Consider the following 24,908-nt stretch of genomic DNA (forward strand, 5'->3'; position numbering starts at 1 on the left):
CCCTTGCTGGACGGGCCCTCACAGCAAAGGGACTGCTGAAGACCACCCGCCATTGCACCCGACTTCTGACCCTCTTTCTAGGAACTGCTGGCTGTTCAGGGAAAGGGAACCTTGGCCGCCACCCACTCCCCACTGTGCCCGAATTCTGGTCAGATGCAGCTGCAGGACTGTAGGAAGCTTTTATATGCCATGAACCTGGAAACTAGGACCCTAAAGGGACATGGTGGGGAACTGCGGAAGTAAACTGTGCACGGTGACACCAGTTCTACTTTTCTGTAGATTCCCAGTGCAACTGTTTCTTCACCAAGATTTTTCCCAGTAGGAAGAACCAACGTGACAGTGGTTTTAAGGGGAAATGCTCTGCGTTTGCTCCTCCCAACATGCTTCAGTATTTCCCAATGACTCATCCTTTGAGTACAAGTTAAGTTACTGATTTGGTTTCCTATTTTATAAAGGATGGACAAGTCCCAAATAGCAAGCATAGACTACATCACTGATGCTCCTCAGAGTGGATGGTCATTACAACTAGAACATTTTTGTAGAGGCCCACAACCAAACTATTGTTTTGGGATAAGCAAAGCTTCCCTAGGTTAATTTTTTTTATGTCCAATATCTGAATTAATTTCACCTTTATGGAGAGGTGTAGAACTCTCAAGAACTTGCAAAAAAGCAACTTATACCTGGAGGAAATTACCCTTCCTTGGTTTGATAGTCCCACATATGGTACTTTAAAAACTAAATTAAAATCTGATTCATGTTGGGTTGGTAATACAAACTATACTTCAAAGTCAATCACTAGAATGAAATGTGTCGAGGGCCACATCGTAGACAGGTGTCCCTCTCAACTGCAGTCCCACCTGTGCAGTGTGTGCCTGGCTGTGAACCCAGGACTCATTTGGGAGTTGAGCTGCTGCTCTTTGGGGGTCTCCCAAACCAGTGACAGGCGCCCTGAATACCTGAGTAAGGTTATGTCTGAACCATCGCCTGTGCCTGCACTGCTCACTACCTGACCCAGCACGGCAGGGGCATGTCAGAACAGCCCACGTGCCCTCCCGCATGGTGCCCCTCCCAAAGGGTCATACTCAGTAGGTCACCCCAAAGCCGAGAGCACCATGCAGAGCACAGTGCAGGCGTGCGCAGCCAGTTACCTTACGTTCTTCCTGTTGGACTCCTCCAGGTTCTCGGCAAATGAAAGAAGTTGCCCCAACCTTCATTTACATAAATGAGAGTAGCACAAATTCTCATCAATCTTCTAAGTTTACTTCTCTAATTTTTAGAAGCTAAGACTATAACTATGTGCATGTTGATGTGTAACAGAAAGAAAAAAAAAACAAAAATGTTACGTATTTTACAACTTCGTACAAATATACCTGAAACTCGTGTACTGGAAGACTCGTAGCAACTTATCTTCAGAAGTGACCTGTGCATGTTATGACAAGATAATGCCACCAAAGGGACTTTCCTAGAGTATTAGTCTTTAAAGAGTATTAGAGCAGATCCACAGCTCCAAGGGTTACATGAAGGTCACTGAAGAGGTGGTGACTTCAGTGGGACCAATCCTGCTGGAAACTTCCACCCCTCTCACCCCACCTCCCCGAGGCGGCTGAAGCCCAGGAGGGGACAGCTGAGGAGCAGAATGGAGGATGCCACAGGACAGTGCCGAGGGGACTCCACCTGCAGGTTCAACTTGACAGAGATGGATGCAAAACTTTTCCATGATTTAATTTATGAACAGTAGGCTCCTTTTTAAAGTTTATATAGAGTAAAACACTTTAAATACCAAAGAATGTTATTATTGACAACCAAGAAAATTCCAGATGTATGAATAACATTAAAAAACAGCTGTCAAGCTAAATCCTTTCTCAGTACAAATTCTGATATTCTAATTGGGAGGAGACTGGTTTGGATGTGCGAAGCCTGGAAGCCTGGTTACTCCCAACCGCGTTTTACTGCCACCGGCAGCTCGGCATGGAACTGGTGAGACGCACACCCCTACAAACCCGAGTCAGGCTCTAGAGCCCCCACACGTCGGTTACAGGCAACTGCTCCTCTCGGGGTTTCAGTGGAGGTGCTGCTGGAGCCCATGCCACGAGTTATCCTGGTGAAAATCTGTGTTCTCCATCCGTTTCGCCACCTCTGTGGCAGGCACATGAGCGAGGGGAAGGGCTTCTACCTGGGCAAGGCGTAACAAGTCATCTGGATTGGGGTTTACAGGTTGGTAAGGTTTTCCACTTTAATTCCCGCAGCTAGATGAAATGAACTGTAGAAATCTGTTTTCTGGTCAAAATCTGTTCAGATCCCCAGTGTTTTAAGTCACTTAATGAGCCATTTAGGGAGTCCAAAATACTAGGAATTGTGCCTATAAATACCAGAATTCCATTTCAACATTCTAATAAACCAGAAACACTTTTTAGAAAAAGATTTTGAGCCTACTTGATACCTTGACAGTAACAGGAGGTGCACTAACAGTGGAAATAAAAAGAAAAAATATGGAAAAGGATATAAAAACACAAAAGGAACATCATGACCTTGGGGAGAAATAAATAAAATGCCAACTGTTTCCGTAAGCTAAAGAAAGTGTACAGAAATCCTAAAAAACAATTTCTACAAACAAATGGGAGGAACGTGAGGACGTGAAGGGTCTACGGATACTCTACCAGGCGGCGCACCCTCCTCGAAGCAGCAGCAGAACATCTGTGCACGGCAGGGACCGCCCGCTGGCCGGGGAGGGTCAGGAGGTCGCGGCAGCAGCGCAGCTGCCACGTGGTCTTCTCACCACACGCAGTGGGTGCAGCGTGGGTCCCCTCGCGAGAAAACCCACTGGAGACAGACCCGGCACCAGCCTCTCTCTAAATCCCACCCACCAGGAGAAGCTGCTCCACAGCCAGCCAGGGGAGCAGGGCAAGGGCCCTGGGGCGCGGATTCTGGTGGGCTATGTGTGTGGTCCCCCTACCTTGCCTGTGGGGAGGTGCAGAGATGTTTTGGGGAGACAGGGAGAGACAGGGTAGCTGCACTCACCAAGGTCCCTGCCCTCCTCCCAGCACCTGTGCAAAGATGACCTTTCTAGGACAACAGAAAAGGATCAGAGGCGACTAGCTCAAAAATGTGTCCCCTACTTATGTCGTGTATAAATTCAGAATAACCATCAATTTTAATCTTTAGATGAGATGTGCTGGAAAGGCTAATCAGTCATTAATTTGCCCCAAATTCCTGTCCCCGAAGCGTATCAGCTTCCATAAGGAGCTGATGTGTCACAAGAAAGGAGGAGGTGAGAAAGGTCAAAGCAAACCCAAGAGGCAGCCAGCAGCCAGCCTCCTCGTTGTCCCAAGTCGCCCTCAGCCAGAGGGAGGCGGGAGGTAGTAATCCAGGGAGAAGAGCCCATCGTTCCCCCCATCGGCCCCCATATACGAGTCTCCCCAAACTCCACAAATGTGGACTCTCAGGGACAGCGTTCCAATTCTGGTCAAAACATACAGAAATTAACTGACCTGAAATTATCGCCCAGGTATCTGCGCTCTGGTCACACCCCTGGTTTTCCTTCCCTGTCATGTGCCTGTGACCAGCTTAAGGCACTTTTAGCACAGCATCACAGAGCACCCCGCCCACTCGCACAGGGGCTGCTTATGTCTAAGTACGTTAGCTCTGTAAAAGTGCTGTTTTATAGGGGTGCTACGATTTGACAAACGTTTGAGACATAGTATTTGTTAGCATAAAAGTCCTAGCTCAAACAACCTCAAGTGTATTGAGATTCATTATAATGGAGCAATTGGTTAGTTCAATTTACTTGTGACTCCATTTTTTAGTTCTTCGTCTGTTAACATTATCAAAATGAAGTTACGTATTTCTTTTAACCACACCAGCTCTAGCACCTCCCTGCCTGAGCACCTTCCTTAGGTGATCTGTTAAGAGGCCCACTGAAAGGGAAGTGCGGCACACTTCTGTAATCCTGGAATTTAAGGCTATTTAACCTTTGGGTGCTTTTTATAAAAGCACAAAATGCAACATAAGTAGCACAAATAAAAATGGAACTGCAAATAGTAGAGTAAGATGTGCCCTATGGACCTAATTTAAATCCCTAAAACTTATCTTTGGACCATTAGGCTGAGAAACAAGTAGATTCAAGGTGCATGATCTAATCTGGGGTTTCAAAGATCTGAAATATCTTCATTAATTTGAAATTTGGGGCAGGGTATGACCTTTAACAGTCTCAACAGTCAAGAGGAGAGTCAGATACCAAAAGCCCAAGACACTTTACCTTTGGCAAGGACACTGTTCAAGTGTGAAAGCACATCACACTCACCGTGGGGTCTGCTAAGCAGCAGTCAACGGCTTTCTAAATTCCAGTGTGTGTTTATGTGGGTGTGTAGCATGTGCACTGGACACGAAAACATTCCCGTGTCCAGTGAAAAATGCATTCAACGCCTGAAAATCACACCTCGATTGAGTATCAGATGCAATAGTAATCTGCAGAGAGATCCCCACAGCATACAAAAGAAGTGATGATTTTATGTGCTGACAGTTGATAATGTGGAAAACTCCTGAAGTTTACACAGGGTAATCAAACTGACTGGTGCTTGGACGGTGATGAATTTTGAATGCCGGGCAGTGTATCCACCCAATCAGACTTGAAGGTGATACACACACTTACCAGGGCCTGATAATGAAAACAGAGGTTAAAGAACTCAACTGTCAAGGTGGAACACTTGCCAAGGAGGTTCGTACAGCTCTTTGAAAACAGTGACAAAGTCCCAACAGGGCAGGGACAGAAGCACGGGTCAGGAGGCGTCGTGGACACGGGCTTTGCTTCCAGCTCGGACGGTGCAGTCCGGTGCTCACAAGCAGCGCTAGAGCACAGCAGGGACTCCCAGGCCTCGGTGGCCTGGGGGAGGGCTATCCAGAGAGAGTGGGAGGGGGGCAGGAGGCCACCCCCTGGGTGATACGTACATTTACACAACAGTGAGGCCGAGGGAGCAGCAGTCTTTTCTGGCTTCACTGCATTGTAATTGTGATCGCTCGCCCACGATGGCGTGCTGCTCTCACAGGTCACTTCCTTCCCCAGGGCTTCGTTTCTGCACAGGGTCACCATCACCTTCTTCAACATGTTTTCTTTCTTTTCTGGAGCTGGTCTCTTGTGCATAGAAGAGATTTTAATGCCTGCCTGGATAATCAGTAAAAGTCCAATCATTCAGAAGGTCAGAAATCGCACCTGCACCACCTCCTCTCACTGCGCAACGAAGGTCACTTTGCGATCTCGCCCATCCCGAGCCTGCAGACCGCGCCTGCGCAGCAGCAGTCTGGCTACACTCGCACACCCCGCGGGCCCTCAGCATTCCCGTGTGATAGCTGGGGTTTCAAGTATTTGAGTGGTGTTAAGGTCCCTGACACAGAATCATGGGTAACCCGGCTGAGGTATGAGGCTGCCAAAATGACAGAATGAGCCACTTGAGGCAGGCAATGAGACCAGGTGAGGCAAAGGGGACAGCTCTGTGTGTGAGGCTGTGCCCAACACGGGGTGGAGGGACAGGGAGCGGGCTCAGTGATGTGGAAGGAAGATGGGAGCACAATGGCCCTTCTGTATTCTCAATTGAAAACCTGGTGATTCTGGGATGGCAGCAAGGTCTAGGGTACTCCCAGCAGCAACTGCTTCTTTGAAAGTTTTATGATTCAAGATTATCAGCCTTAAAATTAAGTCATCTAAAAGCTAAATAATCGTGTGAAAATAATCAAGAATCACCCCCAAACAGTGCTAATTTATGCATCATCACAAACGTGACAGGGGCCGTTGACACAGCCACATAGAGCCCAAGGAAGGGCCTAAGATAAGAGTATGTGATCTCTGAACACCCTGGATTCTTCCAAAATCACACGGAGTATAGAAACGAGACAACTATGAGAGCTGGGTCTTCAATGCAGCACACAGCCTTGCCCAGGACACACCCCTCGACTGCCCCCAGAGCCACTTTCCACACAAATCCCACTGGTGGTCTCCAGCCTCTCAAAGAGACTGTGCCCTCCACGCAGCAGCCAGCTGCCTAGACGGCTTTGTTCAGTTATGTGAACTAATCCCTCAGCTGATGGGAGGGCAAAGAAAACTGGTGGGAGAAGTGAAAGGCAAAAGGAAAGGTGATACTCTCTGCAGTGCGTCTGAACATGCCGTCCCCACAGTCTGCAGAGAAACAAAAACAGCTGGACTTGGTCAACTTACCTGAACACTACATTTCGGCAGATTGAGCTTTTCTGGTTTTATCTTGATCTTTTCTTTAGGTTTCGGTTTTTGTTCTTTACCTGAACTTAGAAATTTCATGGTTGCTGCAGCATGTTTAAGAATGCAGTCATTACTGCAGTAAACCGAGTCAGGCTGTGCCACACTGGAGCACCCAGGGCCAATGCACTTTGAGGCACCAGGAGCCTCTACAACCTGCAGAACAAAAGAGGCGAATTCAAACGATGTACTGGGCAGTTAAAAGTACTTTGTAAAATCACTATTTATAGTACCAAGGCCACTTTTGAATAAGAAGGAAAACTTATCTTCATTTGCTCAAGCTCCATGAATCTACTTCTCTGTTCAGGGCACTCCCATTTTACAGTTCCTGCGGTGGCAGACCCCAAGGTGACCCCAAGGACTCCTGGCCCTGTGCTCTGTGACCAGGGTGTGATTTCACACCCACAACTACGTTCTGCTATAGGGCAAATGTACAGGGATTTTGCAGATGCAAGTAAGGCCCCAAAAGGGCTGATTCTGAGTCAAAAGGGTCTGAATCAGGTGGAAACTTTCAGAGGAGGGGCTCCCTTTCCTGACGAGAGAAGACTCCATGGCGGGTTTTGAGGCTCCCCTGCATGGAGAGGACCACCTATGGCTAGGACCTGGGGTAAGGTTGCCAAATAAAATACAGGAATGCCCAGTTATATTTCAGCTTCACATAAACAGAATCATTTTTTAGTATAAGTATGCCACAAACATTGCATGGGGCTTACGGAAGGAGCCACTCGAAGGCTTCTGGCAGGGAGTGCCCCCCTCGCCGAGCCCCTGAGGAGGCCCAGCCTAGCCGTGCCCACTGCAGCCGTGCAAGATGCTGAGCAGGGGCCCCGCTAAGCCATGCCCAGGCTTCCCGTGGAAACTGAGATCATAAACGCTGCTGTTTTAAGCCAAGTTTGTGGTAATTTGTTTTGCAGCAATAGGAAATGACACACCGCAAGAAGTACACTTGGTCGCTTCTGTTCACAACTACTCACGTATGTTCCGGGGGTCACTACTAAATACATACACACAAACATGTCCCTCAAATGTACTTGAGCAAAACGTACTCTCAAATTAAATATTTAACATAATTGTTTTTCCTTCACAGAATCTAAGTTTTACTTAGAATAAAATTTAGGCTTATATCACACATATGGACAATAAAGACATAAAAAACTGATGACTTTTCCCACCAATTTACATACCCCTTAATTTCTTAATGACTGAATATTAGTATGATCTCAGCAGTTAGCACTGCATTTCCACTCAGTCCCTCTTACTGCTTCCAGAGCACATTCACTGAAATGGCCCAGTCCTCACACTTCCACCTTGTGGCTCACACAGTGCAAGAGTGTTAAGGCAGACATGCTTCTAGACACAGCAGTCTCAAAGCCTCTGTACACCTGACAACTGCCAGAGGACAGGTGGCCAGGGTACTCGTGGCCCAAGGACCCAGGAAGGCTCAGAGTGAAAACAGGCTAAGCACTCCTGTGGGAGGCGAGCTGGGAACTCTGGGAGCCCGAGACGCTCGCCTAACAGAAGCTAAGGTGACACGATGGAAGAATCTTAGCCCGGAGCAGCACACGGCCAGGTGGGAGGAGAAGCCAGTCCACAGGGCCACGAGGGAGAGAAACAACGCCCTATGCATCAGCACCCCAGGGACGGGCCCTCTGGGCTTCTCACCCGTTGGAAGAGGGTGTAGGGGGTGTAGTTACTGCAACAGCCCAAAGACAATCTGCTAATGTACATACATCACGCAAGGACAGCAAGAATACTGACAGAAGGCAGACAGGGTGAGGCACGGGACGGAGCTGAGTGCAGCCCCAGAGGGACACAGCGCTGGCCAGTGAAGCCCTTCCTACCCACGGCAAGTCTGCCATCTGCAAGGCCACCCTCAATGCCTTCCCGCGACGAACACTCACAGGCTGGAAGATCTTGAGCTTCTTCTTGCCGCTCGGATGCGCAGCCTTCTCAATTCTGCCCTTTATCCCTTGGTCCTCACTGGACTTCTGCTCCACCGTGCCTATACTCGTGCAGTCGGTGCCGTCAGGATCTCCGGGCCTGAATTTAGTCTCTGGCTGATCTGTGGTTTCCGAGTTAGTCTCGTCTTGCACTTGCAGGATGGTACAGTTGGGGCAGATATAATCTTCCCCGTTCCTTTCCAAAAGCCTCCCTCGTGCCTCGGAAATGCCAACACAGTCGCCATGAAACCATTCCTCACACCGGTCACAGCAAATCATAAACCTGAAATGACAAAGCAGTGGCGTCAGGAATGAGAAGTGAGTGCTAAACATGTACTTGCCGACATACTATTAAATCAAGTTGGTTCTGACATTCTGAGAAAATGCAAATACACACAAAAATTAAACAAGAATAAGAACACCCATATGCTCTTGATTTTATTCACATTCAACCAAGTTTGCTTTATCCTTCTTTTGACTAGAGTCTTTTAAGAGAGGACGGCAAGCTTTAAGGCATTCCACCCTCGCTAACTTAGGTATGCGTCTCCAGAACACAGCAGCAACACCCCTGTCCACCACCAAGCCAGCAGAGGAGCCGTCGTGCCACCAGCATCCAACCCCAGCAAAGGCTCTGTGTCGCCCAAATGTCTGCAGTAGGGTCCGACCACAGTGTGCACACGACCCTCTAAGCCTCCCGAGGAACAGTCTAGAGCAGTGCTCTCTGACACAGGTCCCTGGGATAACAGATGCTCTCCCCTGTGCTGTCTACACAAGAGCCACTGACCACACGTGGCTTTCCGTCTCATCTCACACTGCCACGCTGCCTGCAATCCGCCACGTGCGGCTGGCAGCTACTGCAGCAGAGCCCCAGGGAGCTCCGGGCGGTCCTTACCCACTCCTTGCGTTTCTTTATTGACAATGACTTGTTATCTTTGTCAGTTTACTCACTCATCCAGCCCAGCTTTGTAATTCTTCAAATCAAAGCACATGGAAAATGGTCTACTGTCACTGCTCAGGTTTCTGGGAAAGCCGGGCCCGTGACCCACCTGTTGTTGTGGGGCTGGCGGCAGATGCAGTACAGGGCGTTGGGGTCGTACACTTCACACTCGGGCTTGGGCCTGCCTGAGTCCCCGCGTTCTTCCTCCTTCACTCCCTGAGCCGCTGTCCCCTCTGCCTCACTGTCACTCTTCCCGGCTGGGGCCGCAGCCCCCTGCTCGTCCCCGGGCTCCTGCTTGCTGGGCAGCGTGCTCTCGACAGCACCGCCGGCCTGGACGTCCACTGTTTCTGTGGGATCCTCCTCCCGCTGCTTCTTCCGCAGGCGGTTCTGGATGCCTTTCGGGGGCCGCTCAGCGGGCTCCTGCTCTCGCTTTCTTCGAAGGCGATTCTGAAGCTCTTTCAAAGTCAGCCCGTCACTGTCACTATCGGAGGTGGCGTCCTCGTCATCACCTCCTTTGGCCTTCTCTGAAGAGGCCGGTCGCTCCTTCCCACGGGTGGAGCCAGACTTGGGACCACTTCTACCCTCAGAAGTGCTTTCTACACTCCCTTCCGAAGTGGTTTCGGCATCTGTGACCGGACAAGACGTTGGCTCGCTGGAATCCTCGAGGGAGACAGGAACGCTCTTTCTTCCTCGGCGCCGAACCGTGGTGAGGAACTCCTCCACCCGCTCCGTGCGCTTGGGCTGCCGGCCACTGCGCCGCAAGGACAGGCCGTGCTGCTGCGGCTCCACGGGGTCGGCCTCTGCGTCACCCGCGCCCTCCCGCTTCGCAATAGTGGTTCTTCGAAAGCCCCATGTTTTCCTGAACTCTTTGCTCGTGGGTTTGATAGCCTTCGGTGTCTCCTCATTGCTGGGGTCGCATTTATCATCCATACCTAATGAGGAAACACAGGCACGTCACGGCCAACGAACCGCCAAGCGGAGACCTCAAAGAGGGAGCATCAACCACCCAAATGTAAATTTATAAGCAGTGACGCAACAGAACAACTTTCTACCCACAAAAGTGGAGATGCACACAAAGGAAGTCCTTCCAGCCAGTGTTTCCCCAAGTGTGGTCTGAGATGATTTGAGGTGGCTCCTGAAGAAACTTTTAATAGTTACGTAGTCATGTTTTTAATAGTTAAGTACTACATAGCTAGGAAGTCAAATATATATAATTTAGCTATTTTACTGCTTAGTGCGAAGCTTTACAAGACAGGTGGTAGTAAAAAATCTAAAATAATTACCACCACAAGTGGTGTAAGACCACACCCGAACGTCAAGATCGACACACTGGTGTGGCAGCTCAGACGCTGCGTGTGTTCCCTGACATGCCCGTGGAGCTCAGCTGCCTGACCCATGAACCCAGTGAACACGATGCGGTGTCCACTTGGGCCTGGCCTGCAAAAGGATCCGAGTCTGTCCTGGACCCTGGAGCCCTAGGCTATGTGACCCTGCTGAAGACACCACGCAGGGCCACGCAGGAACGACACTGTCTCGCGCCCTCCACGCCAGCATTCACTATGGTCGGCTGAGTGCCGAGCAACCCTCCTGGGTGCCAAGTGAGAGAAGGATCGCCCCGATTCTTGACCCACAGGGTGTGAGACATAAAATGGGCCCTGTTTTTAGTCCACTGGGTTTTAGAGATATTATTAGCAGCGACAGACACTTAGAAGTACTGACCTAGGTGACAGTTTTACAGTGCCTTCTGTACTCTCCCTCACTTTCTAACAGATTACTGAAGCCTGTCTGTGACATTTTTATTCTTGTTGACAATGATAAAACCTGAAAAAGACAGTATATACCTTGAGAATTCTTTTCCAAGCTGTCCAGGCTTTAATCACATTTAAATGCTAATGATGACTCTGATTTTACGCCAAGTTCCATCCTAGGGGAAGGACTGGTATAAAATGAAAACCTAAAAAATAGAAAATATAAAAATTTAAAATTACTTGCAACCTTTTGTTGTTTTTTTTGCTTCCCTCTAAATGTCTTCACTTCCCCCTTTCCTGTCCAGCTGTAGACACTGCCTGACAGTGACCTCCGCGTCCTGTAACTGCATCACACACTCTCAGGCTACTACGCAGAAGCTGCTGAGGCTAAAGCCACATCACTTCTTTGGTCACCTAGGCTGGAAGCAATGCTGACCTCAAAAGACTGTGGGCTTTAAATGTTGAGAAGTAACATGAAAAGCAGAGACATGCTCTTTAGAAATATGGCAGAGCAGTTACTAAACCAAATCGACCGCAATTGTTTATTCATTCACGCTGGAAATTTTACTTTTAGGAAAGGTTTTCTGCTTGGGTAAACCCACAAATTTGCAGCAATTTGACAGCTCTTAAAAGAGGGTCAATTTTCATACAACATTAAAGATTTCTACTATAGATGCAGTTTCAAGGGCTTGCACCAGCCTCTGCCTAGAAGGGCATGTGGCTGCTGTCCCTCCGGCACTGAGAGCTGGTGAAACTTGTGCTAGGCTGACAAGGAAACCCAATACCTGCTGTCTTGGAGATGGCTTTTTGCAGGAAGAGTTCTGCTTTATAAAACTTACTTTTCATCAAAGAGATTACATACAATTTCAATGTATATGCAGCACTAACAAATTAACCAATGCAAAAATAAAGGACCACTCAGAATCAAATTCTTAACAGATGATTAAACATTCATCTAAAAACCTTAGGCTAAAATTTAGAATATAAATATCCCTTGGTGTCCTCAGGGGACTGGTTTCAGGAACCCCCATACCAAAATCTGTAGATGCTTAAGTCTCCTGCATAAAATGGCACAGTATCTGCACACAACCTATGCACATCTTCCCATACACTTTCAATCAGCTTTAAAGTACTAAACTTACAATACATGATAACATGTAAAGTGCTATGTACATAGTTGTTACATTGTATTGCTTTTTTAAAAATTGTATTTTTAATTGTTTTTTTATTATTTCCCCCCAATCTGCCATTGGTTGAATCCAAGAATGCAGAGTCCACAGATACGGAATCCCTTTGATATGAAGGGCCGAGTGTGTTTCAAATAAATATGAAGACTACATCATATCAGTTTCTTTACAAGTAATTTTCTATTTACTTTTAAACAGGAAATACAAACTTATTAAGTTAAAATGTTGTTGCTGCTATGTAACAGTATTGATACTTTACCTGCCCCAACACTGAGAGCTTGGACACTTTCCCCCGAAACCCTAAATACAACAAAAAACCCTGGCTGATGAAATCTGTGGGTCCAAGCAGCCAGGCCTCATAACATCGCAGTTGTCAGTCACTGTCGGCCAGTAACAGGATTCGTATTGTCAACAGTTTAGATTATCTATAGATTGCTCCCATGGAGTAAGCTCCTAAAAGAGAATAAGAAAATATTTTATAGATTTTTAAGTAATTATAACTAAAACCACATACCAGTAATAAAAAAATCCTTCCAACTAATGTATTTGCGTGCACACTATGTAACCCAAGAAGACACCTAGGAGTAGTTAACAAGCACATGACTGGCCTTTGTCACGGACCTTCCCACAGAGCGGCAGGTGCCACAGCTGCACCCTGAGCGGAGGGGCCAGCTCAGCCTGGAGGGCGCCGCAGCAGCGCACAGCCGGGCGAGCTCAGAGATCAGGGACCAGGCTTCCGCTTCTTTCCAACTTTGAGCCTACTTCTGAGCCGGACCCAGCTCAATAAAACCCAACACAGAGTAGAGAAACACGAACAGAAAGTGAAAGGCTGAACAGCAAAATTATTTAAAATTCTTAGTTCTAATAGCTACATTTTAATTAAAAACCTAAAATTTTTTTTAGAAAACTGATGTTTATGATTATTAAACACAAATGTGATACAGTTCACCTATGTATATTTAGAAAACATTTCTCCTTCTGTGTCTTCTTTAAAACAGCCATATCTAAACAATCAAAGGCCCAAGACGGCTTCATTTCCAGCTAGGTCCTGAGTATTTACTTTGAACACATCTGCCCCAGAGCCCCTCTCACGTCTTCTTCAGCCTCACTCCAACTGCCTTTCCTCCAAGAGTGGTCTCGCTAGTGACCTCAGAACAAAGGGACAAACATTCCACCTGGCTCCTTTTAAAGACACAGTGACCACGTAGACTTCAGCACCCCGATCACCCAAGCAGTCTCGCCAGTGTGGTACACCTAACCTCAAAACACCTGCTTCAAGAGTAGAAACTACTTCTCAGAAGAAACAGAAAACAGTTATACTTCACAGCAGTGAGCATTTACAAAAGCAAAGAAATCAAGATGCTCTCAGAAATAAAACATTAAAAAAATTCAATTTATATTAATCCAGGCCAGGCTTGGTGGCTCACACCTGTAACCCCAGCACTTTAGGAGGCCAAGGTGGAGGGATCGCCTGAGACCAGAAGTTCGAGACCAGCCAGAGCAACATAGTGAGACCCATTTCTAAAAAATAAAAATAAAAAATTTTGCCAGGTGTGGTGGCGTGCACCTATAGTCCCGCTACTTGGGAGGCTGAGGCAGGAGGATCATTTGACTCCAGAAGTGTGAGGCTGCAGTGAGCTGTGATCACACCACCAAACTCCAGCCTGGGTGACAGAGAGAGACACGGTCTCTGTAAAAATAAATAAATGTATACTGATCTGCAAAATAAACACACTTCTAGACTTGACTTGAATTCTGAATAATCACAAAAGAAAAATGTAGCTATTTTTGTTAAGCAGAATGAGATAAAAGGACATACATTCAGAACAGATCAGATCATTTTGTATTTGCAAAATTTCTTTCTTTTCACAATTTCTTCAACACAGAAAACCTAATATAAAATTTCAGCCAGCGTGTGGAATAAAAATATATGTCTATCATCAAGGCAAAAGTAAAAAAAGGTGTTAAGTTTCTAACACAACTTGTAATTAATGTGTCATTCTACACGATACATAGCACATTACATGGGGAATGTGGTCATAAAACTGCAATCACATCATATTAGCAACAATTTTTCCCCAGAAAGGAAGAGAAGGGTAGGCATCGCTGAAACTGGGAAGTGAACGACTGTTAACACTGAACATATGAATTTAAAATTCCTCTCCAGCAGCAGTTCTTCAACTTTTTGGTCTCAAGACAACTCAGTACTCTTAAAAGTTGAGGATGCCAAAAGAGCTTTGGTTTTATGTGGAATACATCTATTGATATTTCTAAAATTTTAAATATATATTAAAAAATAAAGCCATCACTTAAAAAAAAAACAGAACTATAGTTTATAATCCATTATACTTTTTTAAATGAAAAAGTAATGTTATTTCCAAAACAAACAAATAGTGTTAAGAAGGTCATTGTTTTATATTTTTGCAAATCTCTGGCTTAAGAAAGACAGTGAGATTCCCCTATCTGCTGCTGCATTCAGTCTAGTCCCACATATTGTTTTGGGTGAAATACATGAAGAAAACCCTGCCTGACACAGAAGTATCATTTAGAAAATGGGAATATTTTAACAACCTTTTCACATAATTGTGGATGTTCTCAGACATTACACCAAATCTCAGCAAGCAATAAGTTTCATAAAAGTCCTATCAATGAACTTTTCACTTTTTTACATTAAAATTCACTGGTCTTGTGTTGCACTTTGAATGCACCTTTTACCCATGCATGTGCCAGTCACGTGGAAAACACCAGTTCACTGAGTTTCAGGCAGAGACTCCAAATGTCGACACATTTCATTAGACCACATAGAAGAAACACATTTGTGTATGTCAGCTTCGATCTCCTCAGAAGTCATTACTGGGAAGCCATCAAGGTCACTCACGATGGTAGACACAAGTTTTCCAAAATTCTAATTTTCCCTCCAAAGCTAGAATCTTATTCTTAGCAGCAAATACTGTCAGTTGCCTTCCTTGAGACTAACATAATTCACTTTGGAGAAAATATCTGCCAAATACTTAGTCTGCAAACTGTCATCCGTCTGTTGTTCTGTTGTTCTGTCAAGGACGGACAGTGTGCCCTGAGGAGGTGGCTGGCCCGGCTCCCAACTCAGCCCACAGGACTCTGCCTGGAGACGGCTACTCCACGTGGCGGCAGCAGGGCTGCTCCATGTGCACCTGGCCTTTCATCACAGGCAAAGTTAAGACGTGTATTTGAAGGTTGAGATAATAAAATTAATATTTGCTGCTTCATAAGGACACTCTCAGGGAAGCTGGTGTGTTTTAAACATGCAGTGCATATGGTGAAGGGCACAAGGTTCCAGTGCTTCAATCTGCCTTTGCTCCAACGGTACAAGAGTTAAATTTGGGAGAAAAGGCTGATAATGTTTGACTATTATTGTGGGAATAGTTTTGACCCCTTAGCCCCAGAAAAGGTATCTGGACTACCCCCCATGGTTCCAAGGAAGATACTTAGAGAGCTTTCATAACATGCCATTTCTAGTAGTTTAAGAATACACCAGATATGTGCAAACCAATAATACATACCCATGCTTCAGATAACAGACTTCAAGCATTTCCTTCCACAAACATATTTTGTAATAACCTCTAAATTTTCACTCCAGATCCCTTAACTCATCAAAATGTTACACTGCCAGCAGTGAATTTCTTTAAAATGAAAATTTAAAAAACCAGCCTAAGCAATATAGTAGGACCCCATTTCTTTAAAAAAAAAAAAAAAAAAAAAAAAGCCAGGTGTGGTAGTGTGCACCTGAGGTGGGAGGATCCCTTGAGCTCAGCAGTTTGAGGTTGCAGTGAGCTATGATTGTGCTGTGCCCACTGCATTCCAGCCTGGGTGACAGAGCGAGACCCCATCTCTTTTTTCCCTCCCCCGCCAAGACCCCATCTCTTAAAAAAGAAAAAAAAAATTAGTGTTACTTAAAAGAAACTGAGCTATAAATTTAAAACACCTGACTTTACAACCATTGAAAATCTGAATGCTCAACTTTTACTATTCTAAAATCTGCTTAAATAACTGAAGCATGCCCAGTTAAAGATTTTTAGTTTCACAAACTTAAGGGACTAATTGCTTAGTAATTAATCTCTAAGACATTTTAAAACATGAGGTACAACCATACCAGGTTCCAATTTTCAGAACATGGCATCCCAGGAAAACAGCTGACTTCTAATGAAAATGGTAATCTGAAAAAGGTACTGCGGCCCTGGTGGCTCACACCTGCAGTCCCAGCACTCTGGGAGGCCTAGGTGGGAGGATCGCTTGAGGTCAGAATTTAGAGACCAGCCTGAGCAAGAGTAAAACCCCATCTCTACTAAAAACAGAAAAAATTAGCCAGGCCTGGTGGCATGTGCCTATAGTCCCACCTACTCCAAAGGCTGATGCAGGAGAATACTTGAATCCAGGAGTTTGAGGTTGCTGTGAGCTGGGCTGACGCCTAGGACTAGCCTGGGCGATAGTGAGACTGTCTTTAAAAAAAAAAAAAAAAAAAGGTAATGTGCAAACACATATTTTGCCCCATGTGGCAGCAAAATGTTGTGTTTCTTCAAACCTCACTTTTCCCTGAAACAATATTCAAAACTAACACTTTTAATTTTGAAACAATTCTAACCTGTCAGAAATTATATCTAATGCTACAATAAAATCTCATTATTTTGGACTTTGCTAACTCAGAATTTTTGTTAATTCTGACAGGCTAAGCCAGAATTTTCATTTATTTATATTTTGTCTGTTAGAGTCTCTCATCTTAGCAACCCTCCTTATGAGGATGAGGAGGGGCTGAAAAGATACTGGCTACACGTCCTTTAAACTGTCAAAAATCAAAGACAGACTGCCCAGTAAAAGTCTTTTACACCTAGGTTTTCATAAAGCGAATAGTCACCAACGAGACTATGCCAAGCAGTTTCAGACAACATCCCTGCCACCAGCTGTCCTGTCTGCATGACACGCCACCCACAGTCTGCAGCTGCAAACGCTACAACTTGCTCAGAAGCAGGGAGTTTGGGGCCCGCAGGGAAAGTAAGAAACCAAATTTTCATTTATTTTAATATCTATACACAATCTGACTCACTTGCATAACTTACATTTAAATCTTTTAGATGACAAATTCAAAGTTTTGCTGCTTACCAAGTAACACTGCCATTAAAATTATCCCGATGAATCCAAGGGCCACAACACAGTAAGCTTCTGACATGGAAAATTCAGAGAAAAATCTAGGAACAACCCTGTTGTTTTAAATTTCTTAGTTGGTTCTGCTTGACAGCAATGTGGACACAAAAACCAAAACTCATTACTGAAAACCCTGCGGAAGACTGCTGCCTGGTGGAACCAGCGCCTGGCCACAGGCTCACACCCACCCCTTGGTTTCCCTCTATCCAGTTTCTGGTACAAAACAGAGGCTTGTGACATAGGGGACAACTGAGATGGGACATTTCAACTCTCCAAATGAATGCCAGGAACCAGAAACAGTCACATGAATTCATTACCAAGGTTAAGGAGAAGGGAAGGAAGTGAGGCTTTCACTGTTCTCTATCCCATGGCTGGGCACAAAGCCTCCCACGGCCACCTCTGAAGGGCTCCCCTTTTGTCTGTCGTTGAATAGGAAAACACGGTTTCAAACACTGTTCAAAAGACTTTGTACTCTTATATTCCAGAGTTACCATCACACTTATAAATAAAAGGTCACCACCAGGGTCTTAGTGATCACTGCAACGTACAGGTAGGTCCTTGTCCTCATTAAGAAACCTGCATATGCAGCACATTTGACTGCTGTTAGGTACGTTAGGGCCCTGAGTTGTGGTGGGGTGTTCCCAGAGGGCACCCACGTGCCGTTCCCAGGATAGCACCCAGGATAGCACTGCCCACAAAGGCCAGGTCACCCCTGCTGGGTACCTCCAGGACTGCCTCCCCTCCAGCACATCTGTGTTGGTTACGGTTTAAGTCACTGTCCTTGCCAGCACCCAGGAGCTCGTCCCTGTGTGTTCTTCTCAGTCCAAAACACCAGAGACCTGCATAAATCCCACAGCCCCCAATACAGGTTACTCTCAGGTCTGTCCCCATTCTCACTGCTGCAATAGTTACTGGTAAGGATCCAGTGAGAGGCTGTTATAACTGTTTCACCGCACTTTGAGGGAGAAGGATGCATTGAAACATCTTTGCCAGTGACAACAAATCAGACTTTTTGCACACTTTTCCCCAACTGCCTGTGGTTGACCAATAAAAATAGTTCAAAGACATGGCCTATCTTCCTAAAAGTAATCCATTTCCCCAGGTGTTCAGAGTCAATTATTTTTAAACTCATTTCTCAACAATAAGAGTGTTATTGAGAGCAGTGGTTCTCAAGGGGTGGTCCAGGGGCCCTTTGAGGAGGCCCCCAAGGTCAAAGCTGTTTGCACAACACTAACATGTTACATGCCTTGTCCACCACCACACTCGAGTATATGATACAGTTTTCCAGAAACTAAATGACAATGATATTACAGATTGAATACAGAAGCAGATGTGAATCCAGCTGTTGTCACTTAAGACAAATATGCAAAGACATAAAATAATGCCACCTGTCTCATTAAATTGTTTTGGGCTTGGCAAATGGCTCCCACAAAATGTCATTTATGTTACTATGTAACAGTTTACTACTTTAAATGAAGGTTATTTTAAAATGAATAAAAAATTTAAATGATTCATTTTTAATGTCAAATATGGCGAGTATCAACAGATATAAACATAAGCTCTTTGGGGTCGGCAGTAATTTTTAGGAGTGCAAAGAGCTCCTGAGTTCAAACAGTCTGAGAACCCAGAGCTTTCCCCTACGGTGCCTCCTCCACCACGAGCCAAGAGAAATCCCGCTGCCCATTCCGCCAGGACCCGAAAGACAGTGGCAAGTATTGCTTCCGCATTTGGTTTTTCCGGACAGCCCCTCTGCCTTTCTCATTCAGTTCATGTGATTACTGGGAAAGCGGCGATTGCCAAGTATGAAACTGACTGCCACCTAAGTTCAGGCGAAAAGAATGAGGTTACACACACACACACACACACAAAGGAAAAAAGGCCGGGTGTGGTAGTGTGTACCTGCAGTCCCAGCTACTCAAGAAGATCGCTTGGGCCCAGGTTCAAGGCTGCAGTGAGCTATGATCTCGAGACTACACTCTAGCCTGGGCACTAGAGACCCTATCTCAAAAAAAAAAAAGCCTTCCCTTACAACATTTGCTTCTCCAGGTGAAGCTGCACCTTTTAAAGGTACTAGGATCTCAAGCCACAGCACACAGGGCAAAATTAATGCTTAAGGACCTTGGAAACTCAAGTCAAGAATTAACTTTGTATTTCAGCTGAGCACTCCTTTCTTTCCCTGGGATTAGCAAAGGCCAATGTCTAGTTTTGTTTGTTTTGGGAGACAGTGGCTCAAGTTCAAGACAAAGGAGTTTTAGCATAAATAACAGGATTTTCTGCATCAATTTTTACAGATCCACACACAGCTGAATGTGATAGAGTCAAGCCTGTGTAAGAGGCAACTTTCAAGTACTCCTATCATTACTGCATGCACAGGGAGAAAAGAAAGGATATTTTACTACTGAAAGCATGCTGTAAAAAGGAAAACTTTGTCTTTAAGTTATAATCCAACAAATCCAAAGGGTACACAGCTGGTGTCCATGTGGCCTGTGTCCAGGGGTCAGGAGCATCTCACGGGCCACTCCTCTCAGTGCAGCTCCGTCCTATCCCTGGTCCTGAAGGCTGCAGCCAGCAGTGGCCACCCCCAGCACCACAGGACCCCTCCCTCCGCCTAGACATTTACAACGGGGCAAGTCCTCCTCAGTTAGGCAGACTAGGGGGTGGGGGGCTTAAGGGGAAAGATGGGTAAGAACAGAGGCTTCAATCCTAGCTTCAATGTGCACTCCTCCCCAGGCTGCACTTCCCTACCTGTGAAGTGGGGACAATACTAATCTGTTTCCTGAAAGGTTTTCTGAAACTACACGGTGTCAAGAGCCAAATGAGCACAGCACTGTGCTGGCAAGCATGCAATAAACGGCAGATGTCAGCTATTAAAATTACAAGGCCTTCCTCTGCAAGGGTTTGGGGACACAGGCCCTCTCAGATGAATCTACTTTGACAAATATTGACCAAGAGCCCCCTAAGTGCTGGGCACAGGGAAGAGAGGTGACCCCTGTTCTCACGGAGAGGGCAAGGAGAGTGCTTCACTATGACCTAGCAGAGGTAACTGGTAAGTACACACGACTTTCTGAGAGTTTTTTGAGTTTGTTTTACAAAGGTGACAAATTGAACACAAACTAACATCTGTCATCAAGAGACTAGTTTGTGAAAAATCAAGAAACATCTAGGCCGGGCGCAGTGGCTCATGCCTGTAATCCTAGCACTCTGGGAGGCCAAGGCAGGAGGATCCGCTTGAGGCCAGGAGTTCGAGAGCAGCCTGAGCAAGAGCGAGACCCCGTCTCTACTAAAAATAGGAAGAAATTATCTGGACAACTAAAAATATATATAGAAAAAATTAGCTGGGCATGGTGGCGCATGTCTGTAGACCCAGTGACTCGGGAGGCTGAGGCAGGAGGATCACTTGAGCCCAGAAGTTTGAGGGTGCTGTGAGCTAGGCTGATGCCATGGCACTCTAGCCAGGGCAAAAAGAGTGAGACTCTGTCTCCAAAAAAAAAAAAGAAAAGAAAAAAAGAAACATTTATATACCGGAATTCTTTAATGGCAAAATTAAAGGATGATGAATCCCTTGGTTCACCATGGCAAGAGTTCCACAGCACCTGAGCAAACAGAGCAGGTGACAAGCCAGCCAGGCAGGGCCACATTCTCTAAGGCACCTGCCACACACACAATCAGTTCACCAACACGTGACAACTGTAATGGCACCCTTGCTCGTGCTTTACTTTGTATCTATACAGGCTGTTTAAATGTTCTACATATGTATTATCTTTGTAAGCAAACACACTAAAGCTATCTCTATTTCGGGGGAAATGCTGATTTAATCTTTCTATAAAAGTACATTAAATACCACTTAAATGTTTCTATCAGCATATGAAAAACAAAACCAAGTGTCTAAGTTTGACAACCAGAGAGAGAAATACCCGCTTTACGAATTGTACATACGAATTACCACCTATTAAGTTTTATAGTCATGGATAGGGAATTCTTATTAAAATATGTACAATTACCCATTCAACTTACTCTCAAAATTACCACTGAAAAAAAATTAAAAGGAGGCCTTGGCAACACAGACCATCTCACACTTGGAGGCGGTGAGCCCAATTCTGACTCTCTTCTTTGCCCTCCTCTTTCTGGATTAACATTTCCACTAACTATTAATCATATAACCTCTGGAATGGAATGAACATGTACCATTTGATCCTAGCCACAAAGAGGCTAATATTGGACATTCACTGTCAGGGACTCTACCATTTAAATAAGAAAGCAAGCTGGAGACTCTGCTTAGGGAAACTTCCCTAATGGACTTCAGAGCCCACCAGACACGTGAGGAATAAGGCCGATCAGACATACGCCACAGTGCAGTACTCAAGGACAACAGTAAGCTGCCTTGTTGAACATGTTCAATCTTTCCTTCTCAGAAGTCAAATGGGGCCGGGCATGGTGGCTCACTCCTGTAATCCTAGCACTCTGGGAGGCCGAGGTGGGCAAATCGTTTGAGCTCAGGAGTTCAAGACCAGCCTGAGCAAGAGCGAGACCCCATCTCTACCAAATAAATAGAAGGAAATTAGCTGGCCATGGTGGCACATGCTTTTAGTCCCAGCTACTCGGGAGGCTGAGGCAGGATTGCTTGAGCCCAGGAGTTTGAGGTTGCTGTGAGAGAGGCTGACCCCAAGGCACTCTAGCCCGGGCAACAGAGTGAGACTCTGTCTCAAAATAAATAAATAAATAGTCAAATGGAAGTCACTTGGTATCATGGGACAGGTGCGTAAAAAAGGTAAAATGTGCACTGTTAGCAGAAGTATAAAACTATCAGGGCCTGGCACAGCTCACAAATGAATACCACAGAAAAACCACTTGCTTGCGCTGCCCAGAACTGACTCAAGGTGAACGGGGACCCTGAGGCTGTGGAAAGACTTACAGTATCAACAGGACCTGCAAACTTCACCAGAAGAATGGCAGCCAAAGTACCCATTCCCATCTCTCCCTCCTCACCTGAAGACAACCCATCCACCCTTCAAGGCCGAACTGAACCACCTGGCAATGACACTTATCGTCACCCAGCCATTGTGATGCCCTCACACACGGGCAGTTTACCTGTCTGCCAGGGAAGAAAGCTGCAACCATGGCACTAGTCAGGGGCAGCCAATTGCACACCTTCATATTTCACTTGTGCCCTTTCTTATCACAACGCAATTCACTATGCCTGAAATAGCCTGAATTCAATCAATTACTAAAAAGAGATGGCTTTTGGTGGAAAGCCAGAAGAAAATCAAAGATACACATTATTCTAAAACAAGATAGGGAGCAACTTACACATGAAACTCTTTGTTAAAACAAGTCTGCATGAACAGACTCCTCCCCACGCACACAGCAAGCAGGAAAGCGATAATGCTCAGACAACACATTAGGCAGGAAGTTTCACAACAAGGCTGGGTCTGGGTCTTCCCAGGTGACACTTCTGAGATGTCTACAGTGTTTACAATGGTAAAACAGTGGACTAGTTACAGAGACAAATATATAAGTACACACCGTCCCAAAGTGTCACTGAAGAGCTCTAGACTCCAGGGTACATGGCCAATGGCAAAACTCATTTTAAAGGAAGGAGCTGGAATAATCAAGTTCCTCACTAAAACAACCTCTCCAGCAGGACTGGGACAGAGGCCTTGCCTTCTTGGTCACTGCTGTATCCCTCCTTTTAACACAGAATGCAATAAATATTCCCGGAATAAACCAAGGTACGTATTTACTTCCTTAAAATGCATGAGGTGAAGCACTTTTCTTGCAAGCGCATGTCGGCCAGGGCATATGTGGCCCTAGGGAAGCCACGGAACGCGGGTACCACGAGGCCACGTGAACACACTGACACCACCTTCACACTTGCCTCTTCCTCCAGGCTCAAACCGCACCCCACAGGCATGCAGGTGACCCGCCGTCACCACATGCGGCCCGCGCACAGTAAGGGTACCTTCAGTAACTCGAAGCCCTCGTTACTACCCAAGGCCCAAACTCTCAGCTCGCGCGTCGAGGCGCCGCGAACTGAGCCCGAGCCGCGGACGCCGCGCGGGGCAGGGCCCCCAGCCCAGGTGGCCCCTCTCTGCTTCCAGGGCTACTGGAGGATGAAATGCGTCACAAATACGGCCAGTGTTCGTCCAACTAACGCAGGACTCGTTAAAAAACTAAAGGCCAGCGCGGTGAGGCCGGCACACACTGTCCTCTGGGGAGGCGACGCGGGCCTTCCGCGAGCTCCGCGGCCACCGCACGCCCGGGCGCGCCCCTCCCCGAGGCCCGCCGGGGATGGCTGGAGGGCCGGGCGGGCCGAACCCGGGCCGCAGTCCGACCCCGCCGGCCGGCTCGGCGCGGCTCCCCGCTCCGGCCCCGCCGCCCGCCCGCGCCGCGTCCCCGCCCGCCGCCGCCATCTTCTCGGCGGGAGCGGCCCGCGCGGGCTCCGCGGCTCTGGGCGGCCGGGCCCCGGCGCCGGCCCCACCCACCCTCCCGCTCGCCCGTGCGACCCGCGCAGCGACCGCCCCTCCGCCGGGAGCCCGGGACGCCACTTACCGCCGGCCGCCGGCCTCTAGGGTCTCGCAGCCATTTCCTTCAAACGCGGAGGAGCGGGCTGGCGGCCACCGAGACGCCGCGGGGCTAGAGCGGCGCCCCCACGCGGCGGGCTGAGGGACGAGGCGGCCACCGAGACGCTGCGGGGCTAGAGCGGCGTGCCCAGCCCCGCCCCGCGCGCATGCGCCCGCCGCCCTTATTGGCGCTCCGGGCCTGCGCCGTTCACTTGCTCAGGCGCGCTTCCCGCCCGGTTTCCCGACCCCAAGGGTGAAAGCTGGGGCGGGGCCCCTCGGCCGCAGCCCTGGGAACGGCTCGACAGGGCGCGAGCGGAGCGTGGGTGTGGCCCCTCCAGGGGCTGCACTTTGGCCAGGCCTTCACTGCTGCCCGGCTCGGTGGGGCCGGGGAACTCCTCGGAAGACGATGAAGGTTCTTCTCTTCTCCAGACTGCACGTCTCAAACTCCGGGTCTCCCACGGGAAGGCGAGCGGGCCCCAAATCTCTGCCTCTCCGCACTCACAACTACTGACCTGGAGCAAAGAATGCACCGGCGAATTTGCCCACAGGACCCGGAGGGACCGATTAGAAATTTGCTCTCAAGAGGGGAAAGTGGGGTCCGGCGGGTGTTTAGCCTTCCAGTTGGGTTTTCTTCAGCTCACTCAATACTAAGTAGGGTGACACCCCATCACCCGTCTGTCCCCCGATACCTCGGGAAACATCGGGGTGGGGGAGAGCAGCTGCTGCCTTGAGGCACCCTGGTCACTGGCCATGGCGTGCCTGCCCCCCGACCGCGGTGAACAGCCATACACTCCCTGGAAGCTGGGGCCCTCTAGCCTCCGTCAGCCCATGGCAAAGAACAAAAAGGGGTCCAGAGTGCAGTGAAGCCTCCGCGATGCTTCCACACGAACCAGGCAGGGGCTATGAGGCAGGTGTTCCTTTTACTAAACATCTCTAAAGATTGTGTAAGTCCTGCCAGTTTCTGAGACCGTCAGTTTTCTTTAAAGGAAAACACAGCTTGCTCCTGCTGGTGTGATTCTACCTTAATGGAATCTGGCAAGGATGGGTTCGACACTCTTCCCTCTTGACTGTCTGCAGGTTGAGAAGAGAGGCGTTTGTCCTC

The 24,908-nt window shown here is 47.3% G+C and overlaps 1 protein-coding gene across 4 annotated transcripts in view; it reads right to left on the reverse strand.

Moving 5' to 3' along the window:
- DIDO1 (death inducer-obliterator 1) overlaps window positions 1-24,908 on the reverse strand; it is a 54,764-nt gene that overhangs the window by 21,807 nt on the left and 8,049 nt on the right. For 2 of the 4 annotated variants that reach the window (XM_045529341.1, XM_045529340.1), the window contains exons 2-7: window positions 12,331-12,524; window positions 10,978-11,090; window positions 9,246-10,068; window positions 8,161-8,482; window positions 6,206-6,418; window positions 4,945-5,158 (exon numbers count right to left, since the gene is read on the reverse strand). In XM_045529341.1, the coding sequence (XP_045385297.1) occupies window positions 4,945-5,158; window positions 6,206-6,418; window positions 8,161-8,482; window positions 9,246-10,066 (1,570 nt within the window). In that variant the 5' untranslated portion in view covers window positions 10,067-10,068; window positions 10,978-11,090; window positions 12,331-12,524. Of the gene's footprint in view, window positions 1-1,706; window positions 5,159-6,205; window positions 6,419-8,160; window positions 8,483-9,245; window positions 10,069-10,977; window positions 11,091-12,330; window positions 12,525-23,795; window positions 23,912-24,908 lie in introns of those variants that run through there. The other 2 variants (XM_045529339.1, XM_045529343.1) reach the window with 2 other exon arrangements.

Source organism: Lemur catta, chromosome 17 (assembly GCF_020740605.2).
Source record: "Lemur catta isolate mLemCat1 chromosome 17, mLemCat1.pri, whole genome shotgun sequence".
NCBI lineage: Eukaryota > Metazoa > Chordata > Mammalia > Primates > Lemuridae > Lemur > Lemur catta.